The following is a 20,697-nucleotide window of genomic DNA, read 5'->3' as shown; positions in this document are numbered from 1 at the left end:
TGATCCATCATGATCACAGAATGGCCTTGTCTAATGTTGGTGTTCTGAAATTGCTTATGTGTAACAGGAGAACACCACAACTTATCTGTGAGTACCAAGCCAGCTTATGGCAGTATCAATGCCTAGCTGATAATAGCAGGCCAACTTTTGCATGTTAGAGGCTGCTTTTCTTCTTCTCAGATATGATATACACCAAATAAAATTGGATGGAGATGGTGCTTAGTGGAAAATGTTACCTGTTTTTGTTTCCCAATTCATTTTTAAGTACAGGCTATAAGACACATTAATAAAACTCTTGAATACGGCCAAGTGTGGTAAGTGCAGTTAAAGAGGCTCAAGCAGTGTGTTTCACAGGCATGGGGAGTAGCATGAGAAAATGCTTTGGGGGTGTGGGGGCAGTATCTGGCCTGGGCCTTGGAGGATTGGCCGGATTTAGATATGTGGAGTTGGAGAGGAAAGCAAAGCCACTGGAGGGTAAGCATAGGCTCAGAAGCAAGAAGATAAAAGTCAGGTTCAAAGCATGGTGAGAACCCTAGTTTTGACTAAATGAGTGGTATGTAATGGGAAGGTAGTGTGAAGAGGTACTTTTGGGTTAGATTATGGAATTCAGTTGTTTAGGAATTCAGTTTGTGGGGAGAGAAAATCAGAATTTGTTATATACCTACTATATGTGCTAGGTGCTTTGTATATATGATATTATTTAATCTGTAATTCTTGTAAACCCTGGAAAGTAGATATCATACCCATTTTATAGATGATTAAAATGAGCTCTAGAAAGATTAATTTAACCTCCACTGAAATAGTTGGAGGCACAGCCATAATCTTAACCAGTAACTGACTGAAAAGGTGGCACTCATTCTACTTCAATGTGCTACTTCCATTCTGCTGTAATACAGCCTCTTGTCATCAGTGGAAATCATTAGAAGCTTTTGATGAGAGAAATGGCAAGACCAGTTAGAATTGTGCTTTAGGAAGATTATTCTGGTAACAAAACAGTGGTAATTGATGTGTATTGAGTATATGGATAGGGCCCTGTGCTAAGCAACTTAGATATATAATGATCTCTTTTAGTAATATATAGGATGGATTGAGAGTGGAGAGGTTAATAAAAGATGAAAAAAATCTGATTAAATTAGCAGAAAATGTGAAAGCAGTAGAGAACAAAGCAGAATCAGGTAGAAGGGAAATGTAAGAAGATAGGGCCCTTGGAGGAGACAGGTGAGGAAGAAACAGCTGTTGTCTTGGCTTCTACTTTAAGTAATACTGAATCAAATATGGCCTCTACAACTTCATCAATGTTTAAGGAAGAGCTTGGCTGTCTTAAGGAACTGGCCCCCTTAAGACCTTTTTTGAACCGCTGTTTCTATTTTTTTATTAAAATAGAAACATGTCCAGTTCTTTATAGATTTATTTGCCCCAAGAATGAAATGCTGCAGATGAGTTAATGTTGCTTTCAGAAAACTCTTTTGTTAACAGTGCTGAAATTTTTGTTTTTGTTTTTGTTTTTAGCAATAGGTATGGTTATTAACAAAGGAAGGTAGAGCTTCACTTTGTAAAATCCATTAATTTTTTTTTTAATTATTTTTTTCGAGACAGATTCTCACTGTCACCCAGGCTGGAGTGCAGTGGCGTGATTTTGGCTCACTGCAACCTCCGCCTCCTGGGTCCAAGCGATTCTTCTGCCTTAGCCTCCTGAGTAGCTGGGATTATAGGCATGTGCCACCATGCCCAGCTAATTTTTCTATTTTTAGTGAAGACGGGGTTTCACTGTGTTGGCCAAGCCAGTTTCAAACCCCTGACCTCAGGTGATCTGCCCGCCTTGGTCTCCCAAAGTGCTGGGATTACAGATGTGAGCCACCTCACCTGGCCAGAATCCATTAACGTTAAGTTTTTAGTTAAGCTTAAATGATAACCTAAGTGAATTTTTTTTTTTTTTTTTTTGAGATGGGGTCTCCTTCTGTTGCCCAGGCTGATCACACCACAGCCTCAAGCTCCTGGGCTTGAGCAGTCCTTTTGCCTCAGCCTCCTGAATAGCTGGGACTACAGGCGCATGCCACCATACCCGGCTGATTTATAAAAGTTTTTGTAGAGAGGAGGTCTTGCCATCTTGCCCAGACTGGTCTTGAACTCCTGGGCTTAAGCAATCTTCCCATCTCAGCCTCACTAAATGCTGGGATTAAATTTTAATAATTAAGGAAACCTAAATATGGGCAAAGCTTTCAATAAACAATTAGGATTTAGTCACGTTCCCTTTTACGGAATATTGAAGTACCTGTAGAGATAGTCACACAGCTGTTTTGTTTTCTAGATTAGAAAACCTACAGTTTTATGTTCTGATATCTTTATTCTGATTTCTTTAGCTGTTTTTAATAAAGCAAACTTAAAAAAACACATCTTATTTGTAATGTAACTATGAACTAGAACATTTGTAATAGAGAAAAATTGAAAATAATCTAAATGTTTATCAGCAGAAAAAGGGGTAAATAAATTATAATATGATCATACAGTGTGATGCTATATTGCAGTTTAAATGAATCAGCTAGAGCTATACATATCAACATGGATACATTTATTGGCCAAAGTGTTGATTCCCCCTCTGGAAAAAAAGACAGAAGAGGAAAGTTGGAGAAGTCTGTGTCCAATATAATCCCATAATATAAAGGAATTTTTTAAATTGTGGTAAGCATTTTGAGGTAAACAGTTCAGTAGCGTTAAGTACATTCACATTGTTGTGCAACCGTCACCACTGCCTATCCACAATATGAAGCTTTAAAACATTCAAGGCAATATTATATGTTGTTTATAGAAGCTTATATATTGTTTATAGATGCATAGTTATGCAGTAAAATCTAAAAGCACGCATTCTAATAATAAGCACCAAAATCAGAATGGTGTTTATCTCAGAGAGGGTGTGGGGGAAAAGTACACAAGGGACTTCAGTTATATTTGGGCGGTGGATATACAAGTGTTCATAAATTATCTATACTTTTATATACCTGGCATATTTCATAGTTTTAAATTTTTCTTTTGTAAAAAAAAATTCCCACTAGAAATTTCCAAATGTTTTATAATCATTAACTTTTTATAGATTCTGGGCTATTCAGTTTTAAGAAACATGGTGGTACCAAGATCCAAGAGGTGAGGTTGCTACCTGTTGAGGCCTGTTAACTTTACAAGAAGAGAAATCTTTGCCAAATGCAGTGTTGTCATTGTTGCCTACCATCTTAAGTGTCACAGGTAGCAGATGTTGTAGGTCTCAAGCCTAAAGGTTGGAGAGAATGAATCTATAAAGAAAGGAAATGCAAGAGGAGAGCAGGTTTTAGGAGGTGAAGATGAGTTCGTTTTTAGGCTTGAGATGGTAGACATACAAGAAGACATATACTAATTGAATTTAGAGATAAGAGACAAGAGCTTGGGGGAAAAGTTAGAACTAGAAGTACACATTTGGAAATTCCAGTGTATTCCTTGAATAAATGAGTTTGCCAAAGGAAAGTATAAAGAAAGAACAGGCTGAGACAAAGTATTGGGGAAGGGGATTAAAGAAGAACCAGTGAAAGAGATTGAGAAGGAATAGGTTGAAGGACAAGTGGAAAAAGAGAAGAGTAATGTGCCATAGAGATTAAGGCAGGAAAAATTGTCAAGAATTTATTCAGATTAATCCAGTATTTATTGAATGACCACTGTGTGATAATCACTTTTTTGTATTGCAGAAAATTAAGAGTGAGAACTGAGAAAAAGCCATTGGATTTGACGGTTAAGGTAGAGTTACTATGTCATTGTAATTATGCTCCTTGTCTGTAAGCTCTTTTTAAAGACAGAGATCCTGTTCTATTTGTCATTCTAATCTCAGAGCCTGACACATTGTCTGTCACATTGTTTAGTGCTCAGCAGTAAATATGTGAACAATAATACCAAATATAAAGTACTCAGATTTCTTCTAGGATATAAAACATATTTTTTGCTATCTAGTCTATATGTTCCATTGCTCTCTAAATCTCTCTTCTGTCTTTGAAAATAGTATTTTTTACTTTTTCAACACCTCTTTGATATTATCAGTAACCTTCTTAATTCTTATACAAGTTTCCTTATCAATAACTTCTTTAATCAGTTCTAACATAGGTTTCTTCTGACCTCATCATGATTCATTCATTGTTGCTTTTTGAAACCCTATTTTTTGTTTTCTTTCTTACTCCTGTTACTCATTCATCAACTCTATATAAAGACAGTCCTATCAGTCAGAGCTGTGTACAGGTAGCATGGACTTCCTGGGGAAAGCATTGTTTTCTATCCTGTGGTATACAGCAGAATCAGGACCACAATTTGAAGCATATGAGTGTATTAAACACAGGTGGTTAGACTAGCTGGCTTTAAAAAAAAAGTTTTGTTGAGAAAGAATTTACATACCATGCAATTCACCTATTTAAAATGTACAGTCACTGTAGTTTTTAGTGTATTCATAGAGTTGTGCAACTATCACTACAGTCAATTTTAGAACTTTTTAAATTACACACCTCCCCACCAAAAACTTCATACACATTAGGCAGTCACTTTTTCCCTCCTCTGCACCCCTCCAAATCCCAGCTCTAGGTAATCACTAGTCTACTTTCTGTCTCTATAGACTTGCCTATTCTGGATATTTCATTTTAATGGAACTGTGTAATATGTGGTTTTCCATGGCTGGCTGTATTCACTTACAATATTTTCAGAGTTCACCCATGTTGTAGTATGGATCAGTACTTTATTCCTTTTTATGGCTGGATAATACTGTGTTGTGTGGATATACTACATTTTATTTATCCATTCATCAGTTGATGGACATTTAGATACTATGAATAATGCCGCTGTGAACATTTGTATACAAGTTTTTGTGTGAGTATATATTCCTGGGTGTATACCTAAGAGTGGAATTTCTGGGTCATATGGTTCCTCTGTGTTTAACCTTTTGAGAAACCGCCAGACTGTTTTCCAAAGCAGCTGCACTGTTTTACGTTGCCACTAGCAGCGTATGAGAGTTCCTTTTTCTTTACATACCTCAAACACTTGCTATTATCTTTTTCATTATAGCCATCCTAGTTAGTGTGAAGTGGTATCTCCTCGTGAGTTTAATTTGCATTTCCTTGGTGGCGAATGGTGTTAAGCATCCTTTTCTGTGCTTATTGGACATTTGTTTGTCTTCTTTGGAGAAATTTTTGAGACCTAGTCTCACTTCTGTCACCCAGGCTGGAGTGCAATGGCGTGATCTCTGCTCATTGCATCCTCCGTCTCCTGGGTTCAAGCGATTCTCCTGCCTCAGCCTCCCAAGTAGCTGGAATTACAGGCATGCACCACCACACCCAGCTAATTTTTTTGTATTTTTAGTAGAGACGAGGTTTCACCACGTTGGCCAGGCTGGTCTTGAACTCCTTACCTCAAATGATCTGCCCACCTCAGCCTCCCAAAGTGCTGGGATTACAAGCATGAGCCCCCGCACCTGGCCACAATTGCTCATTTTTACTTGGGTTATTTGTCTTTTTAATGTTGCATGGTAAGAATTCTTTATGTATTTTGATACTAACCCTTTTCAGATGCATAATTAGCAAATATTTTCTCCCACTCAGTGTGTTGTCTTCACTTTCTTAATGGTGTCATTTGCAGCACCAGAGTTTTAAATTTTGATGACATCAACTTTGCCTACCTTTTGTTTTGTTGTTTGTGCTTTTGGTGTCCTTAGAAACCCCTAATCCACAGTCACAAAGATTTATGTCTATGTTTTCCTCTAAGATTTTAAAGTTTTAGCTCTTATAATTAGGTCTTTAATCGATTTTGAGTTAATTTTTGTATATGGTATGAGATGGGGTCCAATTTTCTTCTTTTACATGTGAATATCTAGCTGTCCCCACACTGTTTATTAAGAGTGGATGACTTTTAAGGCCCCCTTTGACTCTGAGGCTTTGTAGTACTTTGGTTTCTGTTATTGTCTAAACAGGTGGACAGTCAGGATTTCATGTTATGGCCATCCATTTCTCAAGAATATATTGTGTCTGAAAACAAGGATTGCCATTAGTTTATCTGTTTCCAGGCTTCTCAGTTGCCTTCAATTTTATCCTCCTCTGCCTTTTATGATACTGGTTTGTTTCTAGTCATCTTTGGCTAGGGCATCTTTCTTTTCTTTCTCTTTTTTCCACATAAATTCAATATTCTTCCAGCCTTTTGGTATTGGGAACCATTCACTCAATTTTAATTAGCTTTGTCATTTAGGTAGCTTAGAGTTTCCTCTTAAGCCTAAATGCAGTATAATAAAAAAATTTTTTTCTGTATTCCATCAACACCTGGAATATAATGTATGAAAAATATATATTCAATTGTTCCCTAACAGTAAGCCTTCCAAGTTTCTTTATTATCTTCTCTATCTTAAACTCTTGATCTTGGAGTTTTCTGACTCCTCCTTCATGAACTCTATATTTTGTTCAGTGTTAAATGGCACTGATTACATGGTAATTAATAGACCTTGGACAAGTTAACTTAAAAAATATGATTTATACATTTAGAAGAGAAGAGGAGACTTTATTTTTTATAAAGGGTTACAACCTTCAGGGTGGCCATTCTGACAGGCTGGGAAGTGTAGCATCCAGCCATAAGCAGAAACACACACTTGGAGGGATGGGCAAAGGGAACAGGAATTCATGCTGAGCAGGGTGGCCATATATACATATTCAATAAGCTGTTGGGGAAGTCATGCATATTTATGAAAGGAGAAGCATGTCCTTCATGGGTCTCATACACACAAAATGGCAGTAATAGTGTGGTCAGAGAGTGGAGTTTTCAGCCCTCTGACATCAAAAGGTGAAGCAGAAGACATGAAAACCCTTACTGTGCATTCTTTGTAGACTAGCCAGAACCATTCTGTGGTTGGTAGTCTCTTATCAGGCAAAAAAGGAGGGACAGCATCAGGTGGTTGGTTGATAGCAGTGATGGAGTTTTTTGAAATGGCTGGTTTCTGTTTGGTAGTTAGGGAAGAAAGGCTAATAGTGGTTTGCGAGGGAAGGGGTATAATGAGGTGGGTTGGAATCCCCAATCCTATCGTAGCCAAGACTTTAGTTTTCAAGGTTACTCTGGGGTCCCCTTGGCCAAGAGGTGACCCATCAGTCAGTTAGTGGGCTTAGAATTTTATTTTCAGTTTATAGACCTAGCCTTTCCTTTTTATAGTTCTAGCCACCACCTCAGAGATTTGCATCTCAGTGCTAAATTACTATAATAGCCTTTTTGATGTTTTCCCAGATCCTAGTTTCTGTCTGTATTAGGCCCTATATTCAGCTGCTAGATTAATCCCCATCAAGTACTTCTCATCAATGTTCACTGTATCAAATTTATATACCACACAAGTTAGCATTTCAACTCCTCCCCATCTTTACTTCTCCTTATCTCTTGTTACTTCCCTAAATGGGGCCAAGCTAACTTGGTAGTAAGTCCTACTTAATGGTTTCTTTGTTCTCAATCTCATGTACACACTCTTTCTTTCCTCCTGGTGTGCTTTCGCTTCTCTCCTATTCTTTCCCTTCAGTGATTGACTCCATTTGACTCCTCTTTTTGTTATTTTTTATTTTTTTATTTTGTTTATTTTTTTGAGAGAGTCTTGCTCTGTCACCCAGGCTGGAATGCAGTGGTGCGATCTTGGCTCACTGCAAGCTCCACCTCCCAGGTTCACGCCATTCTCCTGCCTCAGCCTCCCAAGTAGCTGGGACTACAGGCACCCACCACTAATCCCGGCTAATTTTTTTTTTTTTTGTATTTTTAGTAGAGACAGGGTTTCACTGTGTTAGCCAGGATGGTCTTGATCTCCTGACCTTGTGATCCGCCCACCTCAGCCTCCCAAAATGCTGGGATTACAGGTGTGAGCCACCACGCCCAGCCAACTCCTCTTTTTTTAAAATAAATATTTTGCATCTTTTCAATACTTGAATATTTAGTTTATCTAGTAATAAGGTCCTTGACACCCTGCTGCTGCTGTTATTTATGTCTTTGTTTAAGATATTCTGGTTTTGAAGGCATTGTTCCATGTGGGAACTATTGTTTCTATTACCTTTATCGCTCTCTTCTTTTCTTGCATATGGCAGAATCTTGAACATAATAGGTATCCTATAAATCTTCCTGGCTGACAGATCTATAAAAGTTTTGGGGGAGATGTGTAATGTCATTCTTAAATTTTAGAGATGCAAAATAATGCTTTTTATATAATTACCTGTTTTTAATTTTTAATATTTTTGTTTTATATCAGATTTGAAGATAATATTCTCAACACAGTAAGGTGAAATTCCACAACATATTACTACAAATATTAGATCTAGTTTATTGAACATTAGCCACCTGATATATCAGATTCTCTCAAGAGAAAAGTTAGCTTCCTGAATGCTGACCAGGCATGCTTTTGAAGGTGCGTGATAGCCAAAGCCAGTACTCATCATTTGATATACTAAGATCCTTGGAAATTTAAAAGGGGCATAGTCACCAGCATCCAGAACAAAGGATTTCCTTATTTTACTGTCTAAAGATCTGCTTCTGTTGCTGACTACTCTTAAAAAGAAGTATTTATTTTCAAAATTTTCCATGTCACTTAAAGTCAATATTGAGAGGAAAAGGAGTATCACTGGAGTGGAGCTTGGCTGAGAAAGGATACAAGGCAGAAGGCAACTTCCAAGCCTGCCTGCCCACCCACCTTCTTTCTTACCTCAGGAGCAGAGTTGACTGAGAACTAAATTCTGATTTTTTAAATCTTACCCAAATTCAGCCAGGCGCAGTGGGCTCATGCCTGTAATCCCAGCACTTTGGGAGACCGAGGGGGGCAGATCATGAGGTCAGGAGATCGAGACCATCCTGGCCAACATGGTGAAACCCCGTTTCTACTAAAAACACAAAAATTTGCTGGACATGGTGGTGCATGCCTGTAATCCCAGCTACTCAGGAGGCTGAGGCAGGAGAATCACTTGAACCAGGGAGTCGGAGGTTGCAATGAGCGGAGATCGTGCCACTGCACTCCAACCCGGTGACAGAGCAAGACTCCCGCTCAAAACAAACAAACAAACAAAAAATCTTACCCAAATTCCTACCTAAGGAATTTGGGCCTTGGGAGTCACACCCTACAAACTGTGAAGTCTCATCAGAGGGGTTTTATTTCACACCATATAATCTAGCCCGCTTTCCCACCTGACTCTGGCATAACTTCACATAACAAATAAGAAAATAAATAAAAATATTTTAACCACAAATATATTTCCTTGCCATATCTTGAAACTGCCCTGCAAGGTTGTCTCTTATGGGAAAGGTCCACATTCTATAGTGAATCTCCTTTTCACCCACTGTTTTTTCTTTCTTTCTTTTCAGACCCAGGAGATAATCAACTAAGGCAACCTTTTAAGTCTGATAAGTGTAAACACCCAAAATCTGAGACAGATCTCAGTTAATTTAGAAAGTTTATTTTGCCAAGGTTCAGGACGTGCATCCATGATACAGCCTTAGGAAGTCCTGACGACATGTGCCCAAGGTGGTCAGGGCACAGCTTAGTTTTGTACATTTTAGGGAGACATGATACATCAGTCAGTATGTATAAGAAATACATTGGTTTGGTCTGGAAAGGCGGGATAACTTGAAACAAAGGCAGGAAGACTTAAAGTGGTGAAGGGGCTTCCAGGTCACAAATAGGTGAGAGAGGAGTGGTTGCATTCTTTTGAATTTCTGATTAGCCTTTCCAAAGGAGGCAATCAGATATGCATCTATCTCAGTAAGCAGACAGATGACTTTGAACAGAAATGGGAGGCAGATTTGCCAGGACCAATTCCCCGCCTTGAAGGGGCGCATGATATTTTCCTTTCATGTAAGAAACATTTCACAACCTATTCCCTCAGAAGTCTGCTCAGAGCTGCTTCTGCACAGTAAAACTTGGAAAAACTGGTTGCCACAACCCTTTATCTTAACCTAAACATTTCCTTTCTGTTGATCCCAGGTCTTTAGATAAACTCAACCAATTGTCAACCAGAAAATTTTAAAATCTACCGATAGGCTAGAAGCACCCCCCACCCCAGCCCACCCACCCTTCAAATTATCCTCCCTTTTTGGACCAAACCAATGTATTTGATTGAAGTCTCATGCCTCTCTAAAATGTATAAAACCAAGCTGCACCCTAACCGCCTTGGGCACATGTTCTTAGGACCTCCTGAGGGCTGTGTCATGGGCCATGGTCACTCGTATTTAGCTCAGAATAAGTCTCTTGAAATGTTTTAGAGTTTGACTCTTCATCGACAACTTAAAGACAGTTCTGAGTTTATAGCATTTTATTAACTTTGTTAGTACAAGTTACTTTCTTGTTTTATTCTTTTAGTCCTTTATCCTCAACCCACATTCCAGTTCCCTTTCCTGTTCATATGCACCTACTCTAATGTGTTTATGTCTTTATATCCACATTTGCTTGAAAGATATGTGTGTTTTCAACCTACATAATGGTATTTGCTTATTCTTAACCTAATGCTATGTTTTTTAAAGATGTATTCATGTCGCTGTAGGTGTGTCTAAAGTGTGGTTTCCAAAGCTATGTAGAATTCCATATTTGTATTCACTCCATTTTGATTTTCCATTCTTCCAGTTAAGGAAATGAGTGTTAACTTCAAACTCCCTACTGCACTATTGTCACAGCAAATATTCTCACATAGGTCTATGAAGTCTGTAATTCACATATATATAACCTTATTTGAGATTTTCTGTGGGATTTACTCACCAGAGTGGGATCATTGGATCACAGGGTGTGTATATACAGCCAGATCACTAGGCAGAATATCTGTATCACTTACCCACAGTGCATGAGGATTAATGCCTCTCCACATCTTTGTCAATTTTGTTCATCAAATCCAACAATATTTTTAATTTCTATTTTTAGAGTGTTATTTAGAGTGTTATTTATGCTCTCTAGTATTTTCTGTTCTGTAATGTTATCTCCCAGTGGTTTTTCATACAAGCCTGTTTATTTGGCCATTTGAAGATTCCTTTCTGGTAGTTGGTGTTTACTTTTGATTGCTCTTGATGGAGGAAAAAAAATGCAAGAAAATAGTTGTAACACTTCCCCTTGCCTCTGCCCCTCGCCCCTCCCTCCAATCCCTGCTCTTCCACTCACAAGATTGAGCCCCTTTTACACCCTGTTTGTGCTACATGAATCCTGTCTGCTTAGCTATAGCTGATCGGAAAGAGATGTATACCTACCCAAGCTGAGTACTTAAAGTCTTCCTCCAAGGAATTCGAAATTAGGATGTCTCAGCTAGGCTGTTGAAGAACATGCAGATTGAGGGGTGGGAGTGACCATCTTGCCCTGTGTTCACAAAGAAGCTAGAGAAATGGTCTGCAGAGAAGGAATAAAGAAGATGTGCACAGAAAAACAAAGAAAAAACCTTACGATCCCATAGAGAGGGAGAGAGATTGAGCTAGAATGTGAAAGTACCTGTCCTGGATCCTGACGGCTTTCCAGTTTCTAGTTCTCTTTTCTCCTGAGACTGCATTGTATTTTCTTATCTGTATTAGTTAGGGGTGGCTAACTGCTGTAACAAATAGATTCCACAGTGTGTAATGACCCTAACACAATAGAAGTTGATTTCTCACTCATACAGACAGATCCAGATGACTCTAAGTGAGGTGGCAGCAGTGGAGGGCTCTGTACTACATAGTTATTTAGGTTAGTCCAGGTTGATGGAGGTTTTGCCATTTTCTACCCATGGCTTCCAAGGTCCCCCTTGGTGTCAGCATCCATGCTGCAGAAGAGTAATGATCATGGAGTTGAATAACAAGGGAGGTTTTATAGACCAGGCCTTGAGCTAGCACAGTTATTTACATTCCTTGGCTGGAACTCAGTTACATGGGCATATTTAACTGTATGGGAGTCTGAAAAATGTGGTCTAGCTAAGGACCCAGAAGGATGAGAAAATGGGTTTGGTGAACAACTAGAGATGATCACATCATATTTAGGATCTGTGTGATACCTCTATATCCTTTTAATTAAGTTCCCTTTTTTTTCTTAAACTTAGTTTGAGTTGGCTTCTGTTATTTATACCTTAATGATTTGGTGTTTTCATGATAGCCATCTTTAAAGTAGTAAAGAGATAAAAACTGATTATTATTTTCTCAGGAAAATTGGGCCGATTTCCTCCTATGATGCATCATCACCAGGTACCCACAGGTGGCCAGACTCCTGGGGCTCGTTTCCAGAGGTCTCACCTTGCAGAGGCATTTGCAAAGGCCAAAGCATCAGGCGGAGGTGCTGGAGGAGGAGGTAGTGGAAGAGGCCTGATGGGGCAGATTATTCCAATCTACGGTTTTGGGATTTTTTTATATATACTGTACATTCTATTTAAGGTAAGTAGAATCATCCTAATCATATTACATCAATGAAATATAATATGGCAATAAAAATCAGTCTACATTAAAACTTTTTACAGTTTATAAAATTATTTCAAGTCCATCATCTCTTTAAATCTTGCCTCCTCTTCGTGAGGTACTTAGGATAGCCATTATTTCAGTTTCACATAAGAAGTATTTACTCAGTGTTTAAGTGTTTTGCCCCAAAATTCACAACTAACAAGGCAGAACTAGGACTTGAACCTGGATCTTTTGGTTCTTAATCCAGTGAGTGATACAATTCAAAGCAGTTCCCACCAAAAAAAAAAAACAAAAAACAAACAAAAAATTGAGTATCTTTACAGGCTGAAAAGGAATAAAGATTTTCTAAGAAGAATGTATTGGGATTGGCACAGTGATTTCCAAATAGCCATTGTTAAGGCCGAATAACACACTTTGTCCTCCTTTTTTCTCCACAGGAATATGAGATGCTGTTTTTAATATTATCTCCAACAATTCTCCTAAGACAGAACTGTCCATCCTGAAATTAAGCCTGATATTTCCTAGCTCTGGGGAGACATGGGTGTGGGTTCTTTAAAGCAGACCCTCAGTTAAGTTCCACCTCCAGGCAGGCCTTTGCAGGTCCCGGGCCCCTGTACTGTGAAGTAGAGGCAGAAGCTTCACTTTGCCCTCCTGTCTAGAGTAAGCTTCAATAAGATGAGTTCTTTCTTGCCCAGGAATTCTGCAGGCAGTCTGAGTTGAGTCTGTAAGAATGCCTGTAGGGTGCCACACATCCATTTTAGATGAGCATGAGCAAGGAAGATGACCTGTAGGGAGATTTTTTCCTTGTGTTAGAAATGCTTGTTCCCTGGTGCCGTAAAGAAATAGCACTTGAACATAAATTTAATTTCCTCAGCAAGGCCATTTTTACTTTCTGCAGAAAGGTTACACTCACCAGCAGTTTTGCCACAAGAGTACACCGAACAAAGGAGATGGTCATTTATAACCTCATGAATCCACCTTACTGCTGTGCCCGGTTTCCATTGGTTGGAACGGGACCTCACATTCTGTATTTGTGCTGATTGGCTAGTGACTTAGAACTTTTTAAAAGAGGCAAAGGCAGAGGAGAACAAAGGAAGGAGGAAGTAACTTGTGGAACGCTGAAAAAGGTAAAAACACCTTCAAATAAGGATGAGGAACAGGCTATGACCTAATGCTTGCTTGGACCGGTATAAGCATGCCAGGGCAAATATTTAGGCTAAATTGTGGGAGCTAAGAACATAAAGTACCGTGATTTCTTTATTGCAGCTAGCAGATATCTAAGCATGTTAGCACAGGTCCTTGAATAAATTTTGCTTCTAAGAGAAGTTACTATTCCTAATTAGATGGGGAGGAAAGTCTCTTTGAAGAGGAACCTCTACTTTACTGTTTACACTTGTGCCTTGATAATTTTTTACTTGGAAACCTTCTCATCTTTTGGTGTTTTTTTTTTTGTTTTTTGTTTTTTGTTTTTTGTTTTTTTTTGAGATATTTCTCTAGTGTTGCTATTTGATTTCATTTCTGACTTGATTTTTGTTTCCCAACTTTTTTTTTTTACTTGATATGAGGGTTTCCGTGACTTTGAGGTTCTGAGTTGCTGTTGCTATACCTCCTTCAATTCTCAGCTCTCAAAGGGGAAAACAGCCGCAGAGGATGGTGGGAAATGCTCTACTGCCACACCTGGAAACACCCACAGGAACATTAGTAAGTGCCCCTTCTCAGTATATTCACAGGTTATTATTGAGTCAAACAGTTTTATAGCCACAGGGACAGTCTGTGGGTATGTCTTAAAAGCATTTCTCAAAAGTTGCTCCAAAGTAATCTGATGCCATTTTTGCCTTAGTTCTGGGAATTCTCAAAAGTTTTTATATTGATGTTGGGGTTTTAAGGGAGGGATAGCTACAAAAAGTATAGAACCATCAGTTCACTTTTTTATGTATTAGCAAATTAATATTTCACATTTGGAATGAATTACTTCTCATTTTCAGACTTCAAAATATGGGTAGCAGAGAGGAAAGTGGAGGCAGAGAAATCATATCATTGCCAAAATCAGTTTTTAGATCTAGGGAAAGAGTTTAACACTTCTGACTCTTGAAACATGGCCATCAGATACTTATTACACAACTAGAATATTCTGTGTTCTCTGGGGAAATTAAATTTATACAACATGGCTCTTTCCTCAAAGAATCTATAGACTAGAATGTATGTCAGGAAAATAACCTATGAAAAATTTTCCACACACAAAAGAGAGACTTGGCAAAAGCATTGCAGGAAATCATGTTTATCTGGGCTGTAACTGCTTTTTGGATTTACTTCTGGATTTTCTATGAAACTAAATATCCCAGTCACACTTTGCATCCTTTTTGGAAATCTTAAATATTCACAGAATCCTTCAATAAAACTGCTGTGTTCTTCAATGAGATAGTAATGGGAAGTGCAACAGTACAATAGTTTTTAAAAATTTGTGGTCTCTTTAACAGGTTTAGGGAGTTGTCTGTGATGGTTCTTAGACTGTTGCTTATTTTTCAGCCAGTTTTGAGCTTGCTCAACTGCAAGAAAAACTGAAAGAGACAGAAGCAGCTATGGAAAAATTAATCAACAGAGTGGGACCTAATGGTGAGAGGTAGGTTTTCATGTAACAGGACTCAGACTATTCTCATTTAGAAAATCAATTCAGGCTGGGAGTGGTGGCTGAGGCCTGGAATCCCACTTTGGGAGGCTGAGGTGGGTGGATCATCTGAGGTCAGGAGTTTGAGACCATCCTGACCAACATGATGAAACCGTTTCTACTGAAAATACAAAATTAGCCAGGCATGGTGGTGCACACCTGTAATCCCAGCTACTTGAGCGGCTGAGGCAGGAGAATCGCTTGAACTTAGGAGGCAGAGGTTGCAGTGAACCGAGATTGTGCCCTTGCACCCTAGCCTGGGCAACAAGAGCAAAATTCTGTCTCAAAAAAAGAAAAGAAAATTCAAAATTATGCTTTTTTTGGATAAATAGACCGCTTATTTTCATTTTATGTACTGTCAGTTTTTAAATTGTGAATGTGTCATTTACGTATTCTTTATCATTTAACATTTTTCATTCACATACTGTCAAGCAATCTTAGTTTTCGAAAGTTTAGTGTTGTGCAAATTATTGTGAAAGTGAATAAATTTGTGAGTAACTCCTATGGGGTGAAATAACTAGGATTTAAGAAAGAAACTTTCCTAGCTGTCTAAAATAGGTATAATTTTAAGTAAAACCACGTTATTGAACATGATGCTTTCTACTTGAGACAAAATGAGAGAAGAGAGCTAGTGTGATCACATTAGGCATTCGTGTTTGTGTCAACTGTGCCAGCACAGACTTAGACAAGTAAATTAGATGTTAAGAGCCAAACTAGCCATTTAGAATGTCCCAAAGGGAAGATACTCCTCTTGCTACTAGGGTGGCTGAGGATCTGAAAAGGTGGCTTCAGGACGTTGATAGAAGTGGACAACCACCAAGAAAAAGTGGATGTAGAAAGGCCAGGAAAAAAAAACCAGAATGTAAGATTGAGGACAAAGAGGGGTTCAGTTTCAGCTAGGTCTTCTGGCAAGGATGGAAGGAGAATGTTAGGGTGAGTGGCAGAATCCCATGCAGAAGGAAGTGTTGAAATGTCCCTCCTGCATCTTTGTGGGCACACTGTGTACTTTTTGCCCCAAGAAATTCGTTGCTCTATCTTAGCCTGTATTTGCCATCCTTTATAGTGCTAGTACCCTGTGCCCTTTCTGTGTTCACTGGCTTCAGCCTTGCCTCTGTTTGGCTGGATATAAGAGAGTGGGTATCCTCAGATTGCAGCCTCCTGACGTGGCATTTCCCTGCAACATCTGCAGTGCTGTTGAAATGACATTTATGAGGATGAACCTTGCCTGTGTGGGCCTAGGAGCCTTGACCTTCTTTTTATCTGGAAAGCGGAGTTACTATCTGGAATGTTTCCCAAAGTTGTATAGATACATGAATATATCTTTGTGAGTGTATAATAATAATAGATATTTACCGAACACTTACTAAGGACCACACTCTGAACTAAATGCTTTGTGTACATTATCTAACATATGACTATTTGTATGAGTGTGACTAAACCAATTTGTGCAATTATACTTTTCTGGCCTTTTCTGCCCTAACCATGTAGCTCCCACCTACAGTCTGGGTGGAGAACTACCCAGGCTATTATAGACAGTTAGGTCTGAAAAAATATCTGTACACTCACCTGGGCCATTGGAAACCCCAGGCCACACCTAAGGGTCTTGAAAACCGTAGATGAATACCCGTGGGCAGGACCTCTCACTTGGGAGACCCAACTCCTGGAGCTTGGGGTAAGAGACCACATGAAGATATTTTCTCATTTTTATTTATTGTTGAGTAACAGACTCCCTTAACTCAAATTACTCTACCATTCAACCCATGTGCATGATCTATCTATAGCCCAAGCCAGGGATGCAATATTATAACCTCTAACTACTGTCTGTCCTCTTCATGCCAGATTTACATCTCCTTGTTGTACTACATCTGGAGTTGTACTGTCTCATTTCAGGGGCCACAGGTCCTAGCCCAAAATGTTTACTTTTTGTAAGATGCTGAGGTGTGGACTCTGTGGGAACATATTGATTGAAGCCTGTAGCATGGCAAAGATTGTGTAAAACTTTTTCCACCCTGCCTCTTTGGAACTGGGGAGCAACTGTCTTCCCACTGGAGAGAGCATGGCTTCTGGCTCTTTACCACATCTCTCATTTTTTAGTTCTAAGATGTGATTTTTCTCTCTGGCACTCCTTAATCCAACATCTTTTATCCTTACAGGTAGGCCCTATGGGACTTATGCCCTAAAAACTGTAAGGGCTAAGCAGCCCATATGTTTGTATGTTTTCTGTTGGTATAACTGAATGCCACAGACTGTGTAATTTATAAAGAATGGAGGTTTATTTAGCTCACGGTTCTGGAGGCTGTGAAGTCCAAGGTTTACAGGAGGTATCTGGTGAGGGTCTTCTTGCTGCATCATCGTATGATGGAAAGGCAGAAGGGCAAGCAAGCATATGCAAAAGAGGGAGGCACCAGAGGCCAGCCCCACTTTATAACAGCCCATCTTGGGATAATGAACCCACTGAGATAATGGCATTAATCTGTTCATGAGGGCTCTGCTCTCATGTCCTAATCACTTCATAAAGGCCCCACCTCTTAATACTGTTGCAATGGCAGTTAAGTTTCAACATGAGTATAGGAGGAGACAAATATTCAAACCGTAGCACCATGTTTCTACATGTTTTCCCTTTTATACTTAGTTTGTGTCCTTTAACCTCAGTTTCTGTGGCATTTGTTCCTTTACAAGTCTGTGCTCCTATGATTATTAGAAAAGCCCAAAATATTCCAGTATTTGTTCTGTCAGATCAAAATTGTATCACATCTCTGGGTTTCTGGGGGTAAGGCAGAAGACACATTCATTTGCAGCCTCTTAGGTCCTTTTATATAATATTCCATAACTGCAGGATGTTGGCTTAAAATTTGAAAACTCTGCAGCTTCTGAAACTTTCTGAAACTTTACATTAATGCTTAAGTAAGAACAGAAATATGGGGAAAGTTTTTGATATTATCTAATAAAACTTTTCAGAAAGCTTTTACTTGTGAGGGATGTAGGTCTGTACACATAGTTGAATAATGAAACATCCTAGAATGTCAGTCTTGTGCCATGTTTTGTCTGATATTAAGCACAGTGTTCATCTCAAGGACACAAAGACTAAGGAAAGGATCTAGGAATCAGAAGTGAGGTGTCCTGATTTCTGTCCTTATGACTTCGGTCCTCTCTTCCCCCACAACACACACTTATTTTTGACTGTGAAGGCTTTTGAGGAGAAATGTCATGATTTGCTGTGCTTTAGAAAAATAACTCTTATAGTAATACATAGAGTGACGACATGCTAGAAGGTTATTGAAAAGGTTTCAACAAATGGTAAGAAATAGGCCAGTGAGAGTGGAAAAGTGGGGATAAATTAAGGGGACCTAATGGAAGAAAAAAAAAATCACAGGCTGTATTCCTTCCTGGAATAGCATGCCCAGTTGTAACAATTTACCTGCTAGAAGCATGGTATGGTCAAGCAGACCATGAAAAAAGCAGGGACGGTGCACCCTCTGGCAGCAAAGTGCCCTGGTGGGCATGTTGAGTACATGCGTGGGGCTACAGATTTTTGCCATGAATTCCTGGAATGTAAACTCTTTGAGGCTAGACTTAGCCTATTTTGTTGAGTGTGTTTGTCTAGTAGGTACTAAGTAAAGACTTACTGAATTAGAATACCTATTCTTTTTTTTTTTTTTTTTTTTTTTTTTTGGGACAGAGTCTCTCTTTGTCACCCAGGCTGCAGTGCTGTGGTGCTATCTCAGGTCACTGCAACCTCCACCTCCCAGGTTCAAGTGATTCTCGTGCTTCAGCCTCCGAAGTAGCTGGGACTACAGGCACATACCACCACACCTGGCTAATTTTTATATTTTTAGTAGAGGCAAGCTTGTTCACCATGTTGGCCAGGCTCAATTCGAATTCCTGATCTCAGGTGATCTGCCCACCTTGGCCTCCCAAAGTGCTGGGATTACAGTTGTGAGCCACCGTGCCTGGCCCCTATTCACTTTTGATATAAGCATTTGTACGCTTTTGTGGTAGAAGAGGAAATCATGACCATTCTCTGTTGAGGTCCTTTACTTCAATTCCTGACCTCTATATGCAGAGCCCACTGGACATATCTCATAGATACCTACCTTTATCCTCCTCACATGATAAATAATCTATTGAATGAATGAATGTCCAAGATGGAATTAATCATCTATCCCCCAAGTGAACCTATTCTACCTTTAATTTCCATATCAGCAAATGGCTTCACCATCCACTTGGTTGCCCAAAGCAGAAATTAGATGTTATCCTTGATTCACCTTTTATTTTACTTCCCATATCTCATTAATCACCATGTCTTGTCATTTCTATTTAATTAATAAGCCTGTCTTCCTGCAAAAGACTGCAGGCTCTGTGAAGTCAGGGATTATCTTTCTTAGCTGTAGAGCTTAGCACAGGCACATAAAAGGCTCCAAAAAAATATTAGATGAAGTAGAAGAAAGAATGAGTGAGTGAGTGCATGAGTGAGTGAATGAATACCTGTTTTTGACATAGGTCATAGCTATCTCATGTGGTTTCTCTAATTTTGCCACCTTTCAGTTTTCTTTCTGGTTTCCAAACAGATGGATTATCTCTTTTGTTTTAATCCTTCAACAGGTCCCTTTTGATTTTGAAAAAGCACAGAATCTTTAACATAGCTTACACGGTCCTGAGTGACCTGGCCTTTTGTACCTCTCTTACTTTATCTTTCTTTATTACTCTCTCTGTGGTCCAGCCACACTGACCACTTGCTGTTCCTCTAAAATACCTGTATGTTTTTGCCTCTGGACTTGGCATATACTTTTTCATTTGCCTAGCTCCTCTCTCCCCCGACAACACACACTTATTTTGTCTCTGAAGGCTTTTGAGGAGAAATACCACGATTTGCTATGCTTTAGAAAAATAACTCTTACAGTAATATATAGAGTGACTGTATGCTGGAACATTATTGAAAAGGTTTCAGCAAATGGTAATAAATAGACCAGTGAGAGTGGAAAAGTGGGGCCAAGTTAAGGGCACCTAATGGAAGAAGAAAAATCACAGGCTGTATCAGGTTTCTTGGTTGCAAGCAGCCATCTCTGGCTAGCAAAAAGTTTGAAGTACGAGGAGGCAGAATTTATTGGAAGAATATGGGGTAGCTCATAATGTCAAAGGAACAACTAAACATCCAGGTTTCAGGAAGGGTGGTAACCAGAGCAGCTTTGGGCATTTAGGGAGCAGGAACAAAGGGACAGTCTCCTCATGGACTGTTGTCAGGATGAATTTAATGTCAAAGTATTCAGTTCAGGCTTCACTGTGTTCAAGGTCCAAAAGTAAAGTTGGCTCAACTTGGGTCCTATATTTATCCCTGAATCAATCCCTGCAGCCAAGGGGATGGAATGTGATGATTAGCTGTGGGTCACATGGCCACCCTTGAAGGAGAGGTCGGGGATGCATGGCTCATGCTAACCTTTGCACTGTGAATGGAAGATGAGTTGGTTCCCCAAAAGAAAACCACTAACCAGATAAGAGCAATGAAGAAGAATAAATAGAGATGCATTGGAGATTTACAGCCAAACTGGAAGGAAGATTATGGCATTAACCAAGATAAAATATAAAAGAAGGGAAAGTACATAAGGCTTTGGAGTTGAGATCGTAAGTTCAACACTGAGTATGTC

General features: G+C 39.2%; 1 protein-coding gene across 10 annotated transcripts in view; it reads left to right on the top strand.

Moving 5' to 3' along the window:
• RIC3 (RIC3 acetylcholine receptor chaperone) overlaps positions 1-20,697 on the top strand; it is a 69,506-nt gene that overhangs the window by 13,150 nt on the left and 35,659 nt on the right. For 6 of the 10 annotated variants that reach the window (XR_004053592.1, XR_004053591.1, XR_747762.2 and 3 more), the window contains exons 2-4: positions 12,140-12,366; positions 14,013-14,091; positions 14,917-15,010. Coding sequence is in view for 3 of the 10 variants with exons in the window: in XM_030917920.1 (XP_030773780.1) it covers positions 12,140-12,366; positions 14,013-14,091; positions 14,917-15,010 (400 nt within the window). In the remaining 7 variants the exon portion in view is untranslated. Of the gene's footprint in view, positions 1-3,710; positions 3,760-12,139; positions 12,367-12,500; positions 13,518-14,012; positions 14,092-14,916; positions 15,011-20,697 lie in introns of those variants that run through there. The other 4 variants (XR_004053594.1, XR_004053593.1, XR_747763.2 and 1 more) reach the window with 2 other exon arrangements.

This window comes from Rhinopithecus roxellana, chromosome 15, assembly GCF_007565055.1.
Source record: "Rhinopithecus roxellana isolate Shanxi Qingling chromosome 15, ASM756505v1, whole genome shotgun sequence".
In the NCBI taxonomy this organism is placed as follows: domain Eukaryota; kingdom Metazoa; phylum Chordata; class Mammalia; order Primates; family Cercopithecidae; genus Rhinopithecus; species Rhinopithecus roxellana.
This window is presented reverse-complemented; position numbering and strand designations above follow the sequence as displayed.